The 17,154-nt window shown below is 35.6% G+C and overlaps 1 protein-coding gene across 1 annotated transcript in view; it reads right to left on the reverse strand.

The window, feature by feature from the left end:
* Window positions 1-17,154, reverse strand: part of Ddx10 (DEAD-box helicase 10) — a 142,671-nt gene that overhangs the window by 95,955 nt on the left and 29,562 nt on the right. Inside the window, exons 10-13 of the mRNA XM_021171852.2 lie at window positions 13,531-13,632; window positions 10,030-10,117; window positions 7,622-7,710; window positions 4,279-4,750 (exon numbers count right to left, since the gene is read on the reverse strand). Coding sequence (XP_021027511.1) covers window positions 4,279-4,750; window positions 7,622-7,710; window positions 10,030-10,117; window positions 13,531-13,632 — 751 coding nt within the window. The remainder of the gene's footprint in view (window positions 1-4,278; window positions 4,751-7,621; window positions 7,711-10,029; window positions 10,118-13,530; window positions 13,633-17,154) is intronic.

Consider the following 17,154-nt stretch of genomic DNA (forward strand, 5'->3'; position numbering starts at 1 on the left):
GTCTTCTTGGGTGCGCGGCTGCCCCGAGGCTTGAGTGGGTGTCTCCCTTTGGGAGTCTTGGAGTCTTTCAGTATAATATAAGCAACTATATGACTTTCAGTTTGAACTATGCCTGCCATAATGAAAGATGAAACAAGCTCCTACAGCATCATTCATTGCTAAAAATACTGAAACAAAAGATCTTTGAGTTTAGCTTTCATAATTGTTTCCCAAGAGAAAAATAAGTAAATAAGTGACCCTCTAAACTGGACTCCTTCATAATAGAATCTTAATATGGCTTTTCATCAATTATAACTTTCACAGAAACAGCTGTACTTGATAAAGATTTTGAAAATGTAAGATTTAAACATAACTGGACCTAATCAATCTTTTAAAAATAAATTACAAGTCCAAGACCGAAATCATTTTTAAACAATATTAACAGAATTACACAATATAGTAAATGAAAGGTTCTATGTAAACTTTCAGCAAACTACACTTCTCAAAATTTGTTTTACCTTATTTTCTTACCAATGAGACGTTCCACAAAAATATAAATGGTTACTATAATAATAATCTTGCAAGAGCAGTTCTGACTGTTTCAATAAAATTGAACTAGTTGAAATGCTACATTCTTTAAATGATTAAATACTCAAGTTCTGATATGAACTCTTTTGTGAAGAATGTCATTAACAGAATTTTATACATTAAATATGATTCACTGAATTTACTTTATAGTGTCTTGCATGTGCTGGCCTTTATAGGACAGCAGCAACATCTCTAAAAAGTGTGAGGACAGAATACAAAGAATTTAATTGAAAACTTAAATCTTCACTTTTTGAAGAATAAGGGAGTCAGTCTATAACCTTCAACTACCAAAAACACTTTAAGTTTTTATTTTATAAAACACAGACCTGTCAATAAGCTAGAGCACATGAACTAAATACCAAAGCGATTTCCATCCCTTTAGTGACTCCCATCAGAAATAGTCACATTGCCAGAGCATTGTCCAACCATGAACACCTTAATCAAAGCAGCTGTGGTTAACTCCACTTCTCTCAAAGGAGATGGGGAAATGTCACTATCACCTCACCTGATATTATAGTCACTCTCTTCCTATACCTCAGCTGTACAGAATTCTGTCCAGCTATGTGCTGTCTCTGGAAGTGTTAGAATATGTCAAAGGTAGAAGGTTAAAGGAGGGTTCAATCTATGCAGCTGATGGTAGATTGACACCTATGCTGGAGTGAGAGCTTTCAATGATGAAGATACATGGGAGGAAACCCAGTAAACTCAGTGGCTCACCGAAACATTGTGTGCCTCTCTCAATAGTACCCTACCTGGGATGAATAGATATTTGCTGATGTTTCCGCAGAAAAATTAACACAAGTATAATAAATCAGTATTGACATATAGTGCATAAGGATAATTTTTACTGCTAGCCTTCAAAAATATCTACACATGAATTTCAATAATCCATATGTAACGTATTCTACTTCTTATTAATATTAACGACCACTTTGTTAATATTGTTATATATCGGCTAAGAGGCCAAAAAAGATATTTAGCAATAGCACTGTTTTAAAACCTTAGAAAGACACAATTTCCTGATATTTTAGGCTTCTGAATATGTTCTATTGGTTTCTATTTCAATTCAACTATAATGTAGTACACACTGCTGACATATTCAACCCTTTAAAGTGTTTTGAAATGTCTTTAATGACCCACTGCTTTATTCCTTGACCATTTGGATAACATCATATACACAGTGCATCAAAACTATATCATACAAGCCAAAATTGAGCACTCTGCAGTTATTGGCTATGTTGTTCTCCATTACCAATTAGGCCAAAGTAGTTGATAACATGGCCCGGATTCACAATGCCTTTGTATGTCTTCTGACTTTTTAATCAGCTTCTCTATCATTTGCTGTCAAAACAAAGTTGAAGTTTTTTCTACCATGATTGGGAGCTTTTCATTCTCTGTGGCTCTTCCAGAAGTCTGGCTCATTCTCTAGCAAGCTTGTTCACTGTACACTCCTCAAAACAACCACCAAAAATAAACAAGGTTTTCTTTCATTTTAAATGTAAAACAATTCAAACATCTAAGGAGTGTGTGTCACAATGATGCAGAACCAGGCTAGTCACACAGGAAAGCTACCCTACCCTATGCTAGCCCTTTCTCAAACACTTTCTTTTTTTTTTTTTTTTTTTTTTTTTTTTATTTCATGTGGATGATTGTTTTTCCCGCATGCTTGTGTGTTCTTCACAGTGCCCACGGGTTCCAGAAGTTGGCGTAAGATGCCAAGGAACTAGAGTTACAGACAGCTGCGAGCCACCATGTGGTGCTGGGAGTGCATTTAGGGATCCTCTGGAAGAGCAGAGAGTACTCTGAACTGCTGAACCATCTCTCCAGTCCTCTTTCTTGAATTTTTTGTTTGCCCTTTAAAATCTGCTTACTTTTGCTCACTCTTTAGACATATCTGAAGTTACTATGCAAATGTTTCTTCAATCCTACTGTGTGTGCTAACTGGTCTATGAAGTACAGTGGTGAACTCAGTATGCCCAGAAAAACCCATGCTTAGCAACCCATAGAAAGACTGATAAGCATGGTATCAACTGCAACAAATCCACAAATCAGTAACTTGAAGATTATAATGTATTAAGCAAGAGGAAATTCATTACCAGTACATATGAACTGTTTAAAATTATTTTGATAGCTATTTTGGGGGACAGACTTGAATGCGGTCCATTGGGTACTGAATTAACAACCCAAAGGACAGAGTAAGAAAAAAAATAGTAGGAATAAAAAGAATGAAGAGTGGAATTGTGCCAGAGATATTAACAGGTAAAAAAATCTCCACAGAAATTAAAAGCAATGCTCAAAGAGAAGCCACAAAACATTTTGCTTCCAAAATCCTCAATCTAAAAATATGGCATTTCTCTGCCATGTTTCTTACATTCCTTACTATCGCCCTGATTTACACTCTTAAAATGGGAAATAAGTAACCATGTCAAAATTCCTCAAAAACATATAAGACGTAGGTCTCAGCAACCACTGCACTTTGCCAATTCAGCTGAACTTGCACTTATCACTCCGCTAATAATTCTAGACAATCTAGGAATTACTATCAAATAAATGATCACTCTGCACATAAAAAAGAAGCCATCTGCTATTAATCATTTAAACATGGACTAGACTGATCTATTGTAAATGACTTTATAGATAAAAAGGTAAGTGACACTTACGAACCTGTCAAGTTAAACTGATACACTGCAATCTCTGGCACAACTAACAACCAAGCTAGCTTTCAATCATAACATAATACATTTCTATCTTCAAGTCTCTCCTTGTTCATGATGACATTCCCTTCCTTAAAAGTTCTTATAACTACAATGATTAGCAAAATCCTTTTTAATCTTAAGTCCTGTCTTCATAGGCCCTTATATACTCTCCTACTTCCAGGTATTCCTGTAACATTTATGCTCTTGTATCATCAACCAAACTATAAACAAAGGCCTCACCACACATCAAAGAAAGAAAAATGCATGTGTGTAAGCACACCACACACACACACACACACACACACACACACACACTACAGAGAGAATGTGACAATCCTTCATACCAATTAAATTAGCAATATATCAAGATGATACACAATGGCCCGTGACATGAGTAAATGGAAGAACCATCCATTTATGGTTAAAAAAAAAAGCTACATGAACTAGGAATAATCCCAATCTGGTAAAACAAAAACTACTGGAAAGTTAACCTCAGATACAAGAATACTATCTAAATGTTTATCCCACCTGCTATCAAGAACAACAGATCCGGTATCTGTCCTTACTTCTCACACTCTTAACTCATAATCAGGCAAGAAAATGAAATAAGAAATGTATAGAAGGTAAAAATAATTATTATTTTAGTGTTTACAAATAAAGATGATATAATTAATTATATAGAAGACTTCAAAGAACTCCCAAAAGTATCACCAGTCTAAATAAATGATACATAAAAACAAATTGTATTTCTATATACTGGCCAGGAAAAACTACAAAATTAAACTTTAAAGTTCATGTAAAATAGTACTGAAGAGTACCGAATAGCAAAAGACTACTCTAACAAATATGTGTGTAAAATGTATAACAATACTAAAAAGTGTAAAAAAGACCTAAATAAATAGAAAACGTACCATATTCATGGAATCAGAAGACTCGGTATTGAGGTGTCAATTGGCTCCAAACATTTAAAAGTTCAATGCAATGTTAATGAAGACTCCATTTGGAGTTCACTTACCGACAGTGCTTCATTCTCTTTAAGATCCAACCCAAACACATCACGCCGCTTCACTGTGAGGAAGTCAGCATCAGGTCCATCTTCATCATCATCATCTCTGTTTAAGAACTGCACAGAAACCTCCTTGACCTTCTGTGCCTCCTCAATACTGACAACAGACTCAGTGTGAGGCTCTCTTGCTTTTCCCAGATGATCTTCCGTATCTTCATCTTCCGTCTCTTCATCCTGTTCTTCGTCACTGTCACCACTAGCCAGTCTTTGTTCTGTCTCTTCTAGTCTTTCCCCACTTTTGTGAAGGATGGACATCTTCTCACTGAAATAAGCTCGAAATTCTTCTACTTCATCGTTGGTGAGGGAGGGAGCCCTGGGCTGAACTGCTTCCGTGACTTGATTCTTTACCAATTCTTTGGTGGGCTGCTTCTCCATTTTCTGAAGAAATCTTATCCGTGGTGCCACAGCAAGGCCAAGAGACCTTCAAAAATGGAAAGAACAAAAATAGTGATGGTATGTTTGTGGTATTATGAAAGTTTTTCCACAGATCTATGTCCAAGGCTTTTGTTTTTTTAAAAAGCATCCCTCTAAGATACATCAATGCTGACAGATTAAATGATCCAAAAGACAAGCCAAAATGAACTGAGTACTTGTCCGGAAAATGTCTTAGACACCTCACTCCCCTTCCAGAGCTGAAATAGTATGAAATAAAGAGCACGCAAATAGAAACAAGATGAGCACACTCATGTACCAGACCCAATTTCAAATCCAACTCTCAGCTTCCTCACAACACAGAACAGAGATGCCAATTAACTGCGTGAAGGTACTTTGCAAGACATAAGCTACTGCATAAACTGGAAAAGACATGGCTGAGGAATGGAAAACAGTTATTTTCAAAGACTTGAGCACAATACATATACCATCATCCCTGCCTTAAATCCCACTTCTGAAAAAGAATATGGCATAATCACAGCTATAAAAATGCATTTTTCTTTTTAAAGGAGCTAAAAGAAGGAAATTTTACTGTTTTGTTTGTTTGCTTGTTTGTATTTTCCACCCTCAGAGCAAGATTCTATTTAAGATTGGTTGTTTCCTTACACAATCAAAACCAACAATTTTCACTAAACTCCCACTGGTATATACAAATTAACTTAAAAAAGCAAAGGTGAAGCCAGGCATTGGGCATAACCATTGCTCTTTAACCCCAGCCCTAAGAAGGCTGAAGAAGGCAGATGAGTTAAAGGACAGCCTTAACTACATAGTGGTCTCCAGGTGTGCCAAGATAATGCTTATAAATAAACTAAATAAATAAATAAATGGCAGCTTTATCCACTTTTTTCCTACATAATGCACAACAGCTGAGAAGTTCAATATTGAAGAGCACAAGCTCAGAAATAGAACTGCTGAAGTTCAACATGCACAGATCTGTCATTTAACAGTTGTGTGATCTCAGGAATAGTCTCCTCTCTAGACAGTTATCCGAAAAATGGAAGGACTGAGAATGTCCACCTAACAGAGTCATGTTAGAGTTAATAAACAGATACAATGAAGTTAAAGAAACGAATATACAATAGTAGTAACCCTTCTCCCATTACTGTCTGTATTACTGTTGTAACAGGAGGGTTGGGACAATAAGTTTGTATATACTAGAAGATTTCTCGTAATATAGTACAGTGACATTTGATTTATACTTCTCAGGAACTAAAACCTGAATGAAGATAGATAGATAGATAGATAGATAGATAGATAGATAGATAGATAAATAACGTGTGTGTGTGTGTGTGTGTGTGTGTGTGTATTTGTGTGTAATTCTATCATTGAATACAATGACCTACATACACTGGGCACTCAAAGTAGTTGTTTAGTACATTTTTTTTAAACCTGATATTTTATAGACATAGCAACTGCTTTAGCTATCATAGGCTTCAAGAGGAAATACACCTCAAGAAAACTATACATCTGAATATCAACATAAACTAAAAAACATAGTTAAATTATACTCATCACTTAAGTGTAACATAATTGTTTACCTTCTCTAAACCTCACCAAAAGCAAGTCTTCAATGGCAATCATGACACTTACTAGTATGATATGACAAAACAACTTCTATGTCCCCACAGTATTCGAAACCTGTGCCCATCATTTGTGAATATTCTAGCTGCATCACCCAAAATAAAAAACATTGAAAGCCGGACGATAGTAGCGCACGCCTTTAATCCCAGCACTTGGGAGGCAGAGGCAGGTGGATTTCTGATTTCAGCCTGGTCTACAGAGTGAGTTCCAGGACAGCCAGGGCTACACAGAGAAACCCTGTTTCAAAAAAAACAAAAAAGAAAAAGAGAGAGAGACAGAGAGAGAGAGAGAGACAGAGAGAGAGAGACAGAGAGAGGAGGAAGAAAGGAAGGAAGGAAGGGAGGGAGGGAGTGAGGGAGGGAGAGAGAGGGGGGGGAGAGAGAGAGAGAGAGAGAGAGAGAGAGAGAGAGAGAACATTAAAGTTCACATAGAATACAAAAGTAACTAAAAAGCCTAACCTTTGGGTGATATTAAAAATGATGAAACTAGGAGCTGGTAAATAAACCTAAGGCAACAAGAGCATGTTATCCATGACATATGGTTCTCCATGCATTACTAAAACAGTAAGTAGTGCTGTCTAACACTGCCCTGCACTGTTATCTAACACAAGGATTTTAAAATATTACAACTGACAGATTATACTATACTAAGCATATACTCTAACACAGAATAGTAAACAGCAGCTTACCAAGGTCAATTGTTTTGTTATGAAGGGGAAGTAGAAAGGATACAAATATATTGTGCTCTCAGGTATGAAATCCTCAAATAAAATATTTTTTTTTTAGTTTTCTTTATTAAACTTAATTTGGAAGAAAAGGTACTCAAATTCCTAGAAAACAAGCTAAACACAGAGGCCTTGGCTAAAACATACTTTATCTGGGAAATCTAAGGTAGACATTGAAGTATGATGACACTCAAGTGTACTTCTAAAAGATTTTGTCAAGATAAGACTCCCTCAAATAGAGCTGATTCTAACCTTTTACATTAAAAGGTTATTTTGTTTTATAATCTCTCAATTACTCAAACAAAATCAGTTGGCCATTCCTGAGTCACTAATCTTGCAACAGGAACTGCAAGAGTGTATAACAGTAGTAAGACAAAAAAAAAAAAATATTCAGAACTTACAAATATGGACCTTCCTGAAAACAACTAAATATGAGCTAATTTTCTAGACTTCATTTGGACTGTTCTAAAGCAGAATAATCTAACCTAGGGCTCTTAGAGAATGCACTATGGTCAGTCCCTCTAGCTTTATTTCAGCTATGTAATCAATACTTACAGTGCATATTCAGTAATAGGTAATTTGCTCACATTAAATACTTCTTTATCCTTCATAAGATATACTGAGCGTATATAGGAGACAAAACACTGTAAGATAAAAAGCACAATGTAATAGAAGTTAAAGATTAAGCTAAATCAAAATAGAAAACTACATAGTAATGAAAAACACAAAACAGATCAATAAACCTCTATTTTGAATGCACAGAAAAATAAGCTGTTACAACTATAATATTAGAAAAGACTTTTTCCATTTTATTCCACCAACCCAAGACAATAAGAAATACCACCTCAGCTGGGCATGGTGGTGCACTGCCTGTGACTCCAGGACTTAGGAGGGAGAGGGGAGAGACTTGGAAATTCAAGGCCAGAATGGGCTATATGAAGTCTTAACTGCTAGGAGAAAAATTCATATTTTTACTTGGCTTCTCAAAATCTACTAAATATTAATTAGTCGTAATTATAATAAGGTGCAATGAGGACAACATGGGCAATGGAATAATACAGATAGAGCATCTATACTGACTGTATATGTTATTAGCTGAGCAAACACCATTTTTCTAAATGCAATTTTCTCATCAAAAACATAACAGTGTCTCCTAATTCACTGTTATGCCAATGAGAACATTTATATAGAACACGCAAAATATCTTCTGAAATAGAGTAGACACAAATAAATGCCTTTTTTGGTTATATTACTGTAGTAGTCAAAAGTTAAGTTTTCAACAAAATAAAATTTCACTATAATAAATGAGCCAAGTTATGACAGATTGTTTTCCCTTTAATTTCAAATAATTATATACATATATGTTATATAAATATTACTCTCATCCTGAAAATTCTTACTTCCATTTTTTTTTACCTAGAACTATGCTTATGACAGAGCTATGTCATCTTGTTCCTATCTGTTTATAAAAATAAATAGATAATAAATACATCTAAGCAATTACTTTTTACTTTAAAGATAATTTTTATGGGGCCGGGGAGATGGTTCAGTCAGTAACGTACTGGTCACACAAGCATGAGAATTTGAGTCTGAAAGCCCTGTATCCACATTAAAAGGCCATGTAAACAAAATGTGCTTGTAATTCCCAGCACTGGGGAGCCAGTAACAGAATAGGATCCCTGTAATAGGATCTCTGCAACACGCAGTCCAGCTAGGCTAAGTCTAGCCTGATGCATAGCTCCAGATACAATAAAAGACCTTGTTTCAAACAATAAGGTAGAGAATGTTTGAAGAAGACATCCATAATTGACCTCTGGCCTCCATATACATGTATGCACACCTATACATACACATGCATACACAAGGATATATACAGTTCACACATATAATTTTTATAAAATGTTTTCTAATCCTTCTGTCCATATATCTTAAACTTTACATTTTCTTCTGCATCTCTACATTTACTTAATGTAATGTAGAAAAGAAATTAATCTTTTCTCCCCAACAAATCTCCCAACAAACCATTTTCTGTCTCCAGAAGCATTTAAAAAAAAAAAAATGGAGTTGGTTCAATAGTATTCTTCCTGCAAGCATCCACAAGAAATAGCACCATTATAGGTTTTGTTCCACCCAGATTATAATCAAAAGCTAGAAAGTCACTTTTCTGAAACCAAATAGCCTGATGGTGCCGGGAATACAGCCATTCTGCTAACCCATGTGTGACAGCAACAAGTCTCACTGCTCACTTCAGTGTACTATACTATAGTGTTGTTCTAGAGGATCACTTTCCATATGCACAAACCATGAAATGTCCTTTCAGCATTTTGTATTTCCTGGTCTGTAAACAACTGACCTGCTAGTCATCACAACACTACCAGCATTTTCAGCATCATATGGATTTTAATTTCCAGCATTTCTTTTGATCTAAAGATTAATTTGGCTGACTTGGCCATTCCAGAATGTAGACACATTACAATATGTCAGATGTACATCATAAGTAAAATTTGTAAGTTTAGGCAATTTCTTAAGACGTTTTTAATTCAGAAAAGAATTCCAAGAATATTAAGATTCAAATTTTATTTCGGAAGATAATTTACAAGAATGCTATACCATCTAGAAATTTAGCCTAACGCAGAGAATATTAATCTTCCAGTCAGTAAATGCAATCGAACTTACAACAATTTCATTGAAAAAGGAAGTTAAGTTTTATTAAGTATACTAGATACTAGGCTGCTTCAAATATAAAAATCATCTTAGATTTTCCTCTGTGCCTCCAATAAGATTATACCCAGGTAGATATTAAGAAACACTTTTTAAAATTAAGAAGTAATCTATGTAAAACTTATATTGTTTAAACCATTTAGTTATGGCCATGCAATACAGTAGTAGCAGAAATTGATGAACTATAACTTCCTTATATAATTCCATTCCAAAAACAAATACTGAATTTAAAAGTGACTTACCCTTTGAGCTCTTTCTTTTAAATCTTGATCTTGAGCTAAAAATGATTCTAATTTTTTCTGAACATCAATAAGTTTTTCTGGATTGATTCTTTTTAATAAAAAAAATAATGGTTAACTAACAAGGCAATCTCATTTTTCAAAACAGAAAATAATATATAACATTTTCTTATGCCCCCTCATTTGACTTTTAAGTGTTTAACATTATTCCTCATCTATGGATCAAGAATAACCACAGGAAGAAGAAAATGACAGAACAGTAGATTTCTTTAACCAAATGATGAGGAAGAGAAGGCTATCTATATTATCCATCTATATTAACATAATTATTGGCACAGGCTACTTCTTAATTTAACAAAGCTAGAGAGTAGATACCCATAGGACATAAATTAATAAAATGAAATTCAATGTCATTTTTGCAAATGACATTGCTTCTTTTTAAATCACATATAAAATCTATTTCAAGAGATAAAAATTGTTTACCTATTTAAAATTAAATATATCAGAAACATTAAATTTTGCTTAACTAGGCTATATCTAGCAAAGAATCTACATCTCACAAGAGACTCCATTTTTTTCCTAACTTCAAACTGAATTATTATATTACTCCAATTCTAGAGTTGTAACAAGAAAACAAAAAGTGTAAACAGAGCAGTTTTTCCTTTATTATTAGAGAAAATTTTCAAACAATTCAATTTATGGTCAATTTTTATCTTCTATATTCTTAATCAGTCCTGCTACTATCTTAGTCCAAATTACTTTTAGACAAATTAAGCTTTTTTCAAAGTCTCCAATAAAAGGAAGATTCCACTATGCCCCGTGCAAACATCATCAATAAGAGGTTATGATCCTTTGAAATGAAAGAACCCAAAAAACAGTCAAGAGATATCCTTTCAATCCACAATGCCCCTTATAAATAAGAAATTCTTTCTCTTATTTTTTTTCTCTGCTGTATTCTGCAAAATTATTTCAATAATTTTTTAAAGATGTCAGGACTGGGGAGATGACCTGGTTGATAAAGTGCCTGCCACACTTTAAGTTCAGCTCTTCAGAGGCACTGTAGCACATTCCTGTATTCTCAGCCCTTTTGGGGAAGATACAGAGAGATGGTACAGACAGGTGGTAGCCTAACACTCACTGGCTAGGCTGCCAAGGTAGCCAAATTGATGAGCTTCAGGATGAGAGGGAGACAGGCACATATGCACATACCACAAATACACCACACATATAAACAACATTAACAACATATACACCAGTTAATCTCAGCATCTGGAGACTACCTCAGCTACACAGTACATTTGAAGCTAGCCTGGGCTACATGAGACCCTATCTCAACCAACCAACCAACCAACCAACCAATAAATAATTCTATAGCATGACCATGATGGGTTCAACATTCATTCAACAGACAAATTAATATAATGTATAATGTAAGGATAGGTAGGTAACAAAATTTAAGTTATTTATAAACTAGAAATAAAAACTTCAATAAAGAATGTCTTTTCTTTAGAAGAAAGAGGAGGAGAAGGAAGAGAAGGAAAAACAGGCTAGAGCTAACATCATCCTTAATATAAATGGGAACTTCTAGTATTCCCACTAAAATCAAGAACAAAGCAGGGGGTACTGGAGAAATAGCTCTACAGTTAAGAGCAATAAATGATCTTTAAGAGGACCCAGGTTCAATTCCCAGTACACACATGGCAGCTCACAACCATCTGTAATTCCAGATCCAGAGGATGTGGCATACTCTTCTAGTTCCCACCAGCACCAGAAGCACACAAAACTAAGGACACACATGCAAGCAAAACATCCAACCACATAAAATGATAAAGGAAAAGAACAAAGCAGAGAAATCTGATTTTCAATGTAATAAATCAGAAGAAAAAAAGAAAACTAAAGTCATACTGATTGGAGAAGAAAAAAATAAAACGATACTTGTTTGAAGGTGAAATGATTGACAACCTACTTGGAAAATCAAAAGAAAGGAAACAAAATGTTCCTGGAACTAATAAAAATTATAACAAGCCTTCAAAATGCAAATATAGCAAAAGCTTTCTGTTTACCAGACATGAGGTAGCAGAAACTAAAGCTGTAAGGGAAGAAGAGTTTCTGAGACAGGACTCTAAGAAAGTATGAACAAGAGCTGCATAAAGAAAACCAAAAACTCTGATGCTAGAAATCAAACAAGAATCACAATTTTTCAGTTTCAGGAAAATTCTATCTTGTCAAGGACTCAATCTGTTTCACAGTTGATCTGCAGATTCAATGTAATACCAGTCCAAATACCAGCCAGTTATTTTATGAATATCAATAAACTGATTCTAAACACAAGCTGCAGGGCTGTCATGCTCCTACCTCAAGACTTAGTATAAAGCAATAATAATCAAGACAGGACAGTAATTGGCAAAAGATCAAACCAAGAACAACAGAGCCCAGAAAAATACAGCCATGTGTATAATCAACAGATCTTTGACAAAGGAACCACAGCAGCATAATGGAACAAAGTTAGTCTTCCTAATAAATGGTATTAGAACTGGTCATGTAAACACATATATATAGCACATACTTTTATTTCAACTTGAATCACAGATGTAAATAAAAGGCAGAAAAGGGCTCAGGAGATGATTAAATGGGCAAAATATTACACAAGGAGGAAAATCTGAGTTTGGATCTCCAGCACCAACTTGATAAAATGCACCCAGTCATGCACACCTGAAGCCCCCCAGCTTGGAATTTAGGGATGGAATTGGGGAAGACACAAGCAGATCCTAGGAGCTTGACAGACAGACAGGTTCAGTTAAAGATCTTATCTCAAAATAATAAGGTAAGACCATTGAAAATGACATCCTGACATCCACCTCTAGTGCACAAACACACACACACACACACTTTCTAGCAGCTAACATAGGAGAAAACGTAGATGACTTCGAGTATTGCAATGACATTACATGCAATAGTAAAGGGCTAATATGTTAAAATTTTCATTAACTAGACTAGACTTCATTAGAATCTGGAGCATCAAGCTCAGGCATTCTCTATCTGCTCCCTAGCCCACCATCAGAAGAGCTGCTCTGCCCTGCCATACCTCTTTGCCAACACAACCTCTGAAACCATGAGCCAAAGTACTTCCTTCTCTAAGGTGGATCTTGCCAACACTAATTACAGTGATACAAGAGAGACCTTCGTATGAAATCGAGACTCTTAAGTGACACCGATGTCAATATAATTCCTAAATTCCAACAAGTCTCCAATTTGTTGGATGCAGATACTGGAGGAGACTGCATGTATGGGGCTGGGAATGTGGAGCAACTGTACTTCCTTCAATTTCGCTGTGATCATAAAACTTCATAAGACCTCTTTAAAGTCCTTTATTTTTCCCTCTAAATCAGAAGCTAGATGGCCAAATAGTTTAGGAGGAAGAAGGAAGGAAGTGCAGACAATAAGCACAATGATGTCATGCTATCACTCCTAACAGCCACAGATATCTGAACAAGTGGCTCTTACTTGATCTCCTTCACAGGAACTTTCTTCTGGAGAAGCTGCTGCACCATTCCTTGTTCTTCTGAAGGTAGTAAAATTAATAACGCTTCTCCATCTTCTTTGTACCTAAAAACAAAGTTTTTAAAACATATCAATACAATCTTTGCTTCACATTTAACAGTAAAATGAGTAGATGACATGAAATCAAGTTCACTTAATTAGTAAATGCTAGAAAAGTCTGCTTTTAATATTCTATGACATCAGTAAAGTAGGTGTTCTGGCTGCCTTGCTTCAAATTCCAATCACCTGCTATAATTCCCACTGCCTTTAAGACTGTACCTCAATAGTAGAACTAGCATCTAAAACAAAGTTGTTAAACAGATTTCATCTTTTAAGATGGGAGTCTCAATATTGTAGCCCAGGATGCCCTTCCTTTTGCATGCAGCCCATGCTGGCCTCAGGCAACAACAGGATCAGCTCCAAAAGGGTTACTTTAAAATAGGTGCATACAAATATATCACAGAGGCTATTTTCAACCAAGCCACAATAGTATTATGACAAAATTATTTATTAAACATGGCAACCAAGTACACTGAATAAATCAATTTTTCAGGAATAATGACATTTGCCTATAATTTCTGAAAACAGGAGGCTAAGGCAGAAGTATTGCTACAGATTCAAAGCAACTTTGAACTATGCAGCAAAACCCTGTCTTAGAAAACCAAATAAATAAATCAGTTCATCTTCCTACAGATGTTGCTGATACCTTTAAAACAAAACTTTTCAGATCAGTGTAAAGAAATGGGCCTACTGAGGTAAACATTGTCGATCCTTGTAATTGGTCTTCCTTCACCCAAAACCGAGTCATAAATTATACCATACCTTCAGAAATCTGTACTGACACAGGCCGAAGGTTTCCTAAAGTACTAAAGTTGTTTGGGCTGCTTGAATACAGTTTACTGATATGACAGTGTCAGCTGGTACACATAAGTAACAAAACAGAATCAAATTGGATATTTGGGGAATTTTTCAGGTACACAGAAGAAAACATAATCTCAAAGCATTTTTTAAATTCATGCTATAAAATCTGAGGGGAACATTTTTATAACTGACCAAATAACTATTTACTCAGAAGCTATAACTCAGGAATAAACTAAAGAACACCAAGAAGCAGGTCTTCAAGCAATGCAACACTCATCCTAATCAGAACTGACAAACATATACAAGCAAGAGACTCAAGACAACAATCAAAGAATGCCAAAGGACAGCCAGAGGCAACACGCACCACCTCAGAAGTGCCAGAGAAAGAATAGGACACAGCAGACAGAAGTTCAGGAACGTCTTTAAGGCAGATAGAAAGGGAAAAACTAAGGTGTTCTAAAAGAATGCCATGTCACCATACAGGAAAACAGACAATACAAGACTGATTGAATAAAGAGAAATCAACAAGGGGAAGTCCACAGCAGGAGTACAAAAATGAACAGCAACAAAGATGACTAAAAAGGTGCTTAGAGCCTGTTGCCACTGCCTTGAATGCCTCTGCTGATTCCACAACACTGTCTGCATATAGCATTTTATCACTGAATGCTGAAAGGGAAACTGGAATTTTTTATTGTAACAACTAAAGGAAAACATTTTATCTTACATATTAATTTTAAAACTCAACTCCATTCTAATAAGGAAAAAAATATATGCATTCCTTGTATGCACAGACTAAAAAGGATTAAATAAAATATACCAAAATGTTAAGCTGTTTTACTATAGCTAATTTTTTTAAATCTTATTGATATGCCAGGTGCTGAAATGGTGAGAAAACAGACATTCTGCTCGCTACTAACAAAGCGAGTGCCTATATAAACAGGTACTAATGCCAGCACTCAGGAGGCAGAGGATCTCTAAATTCAAGGCCAGCCTGGTCTACAGAGTTCCAGGAGAGTTAAGACTATACAAGAAACCCTGTCTTAGGGGAAGGTGGGGAGCAGGGGTTGTAATAATATAGGATTTTATATGTATTCATAATACAGAGGAAGCTATAAGAGCATGACAGAGAATTCAACCTAATAGACTACATATTTAGACAACTGTCCAGAAATAATGACACTTTAAATGAAACTTAAAGAATCAACAGCCAGTCTAACACTAGGGATAGAAACATGGAAGGGACAGCCAAGTTTCACAAGGGATAAAGACAGTATTTCAGAGACCAGTGAATACTTGAATATTTTGTCTTTATTTTTAGATAATTTTCTTGTAAACAAAAAGGAAATATGAATATATAGATACTTCTTTATCTAATTATCTGTTGGATCTCAAAACTAAATACCTTCCTCACTGTTTAAATGCAGAATTGTATGACTCAAATTTATTCATCTTTATTTACTGCAAAATAGTATAAATTTTAATGCATTCCCTTTAGCTATTAAACCAAACCATATATGGTGGCACAAGTTATTGGCATATAAGATAAAAAGGTGACATCCTAATGGCTGACAGCCATCGAAACTGCCATATCTGTAACACCTCTGAGGACATGTTAAAAGTCAGAGGGCAAGCTGAGGAGGTGACACCATGAGTGAACTCAGACCAAGCAAGCCTGAGGGAGGAACTGAGTTCAGATCTCCAACATCCAGGTAAAAAGCTAGTTATAAAATGCATGCCTGTAACCCAAGTGCTGGGAAGAAAGGGAAACAGGACAATCTCTTGGGCTCACTAGACACCAATGTAGAAAACAACAACAACAACAAAACCTTAAAAAAAAAAAAAAAACCTTTATAAAACAGTCTAGTAATGATAAAAGCAAAGAATAAAAGGAAAACCAACTAATTGCTCTAACATATCTAAATGTGATAAACGATACAGAAAAGAGAAGGGCACAAAGGAGTGGAAATACTTGAGGAAGAGGACAGAAATAGCCACACAGATAACTGTGGGAAATACATTTTACCAGAAACTAACATAAAAGATACTAAGGCAACAATATGTCTGGCACATATATATCTGGCCTGGAACACGATGGGTGTGGGGGATGGAGAAGGCGTGTAGGCCTATCACTGACTGAACTGAGAAGCCCTCACAGGAGTCAGAGAAGATCATCCTGCCTGCTAGACTGAGCGGACCATAGGAGACCACGAGCAGAGGAAGTGCTGAGAAGCATCAGAACCTCTGTACCAGCTGCTGCCGCCCAGCTCTTCAATGCTGCAAGTTAGAAAGCAAAGGATTTGCTCTACCCTTTCACTAAGCCTTCAAAGCACAGTTATCGACAGACATATGCCAAAGGCCACATAAGGAAGCAATTTCCTCTTTGAGAGAAACAGACTAGTAGAAGTTTAAAATTTCCAGCTAAGTGAATTTTTAAGAAGAAATTTCACTTGCAAATACCGTTACTATCGCATACCTAATAAATTCACATTAGGCTTAATTCTTATGGAAATTGTTTTTTCTATTATTTCAGATTGCAAAAAGTTAGACTCTAAAAAAAATTCTCAATGATTCCTTAAAATACAAGTATTTTCTGCAAACCATGAACTCTTCCCAATTTAGGAATTTTAACCGATTTCCAGTTTCATACTTCTTGTTAAGATGTATATCAAGACAGGCAGGAGCCACAGAGCCGCTGAGGCAGCACCCTTTTGGGGCCGCAGACTTCCG

The sequence above is a fragment of the Mus caroli genome, chromosome 9 (genome assembly GCF_900094665.2).
Source record: "Mus caroli chromosome 9, CAROLI_EIJ_v1.1, whole genome shotgun sequence".
In the NCBI taxonomy this organism is placed as follows: domain Eukaryota; kingdom Metazoa; phylum Chordata; class Mammalia; order Rodentia; family Muridae; genus Mus; species Mus caroli.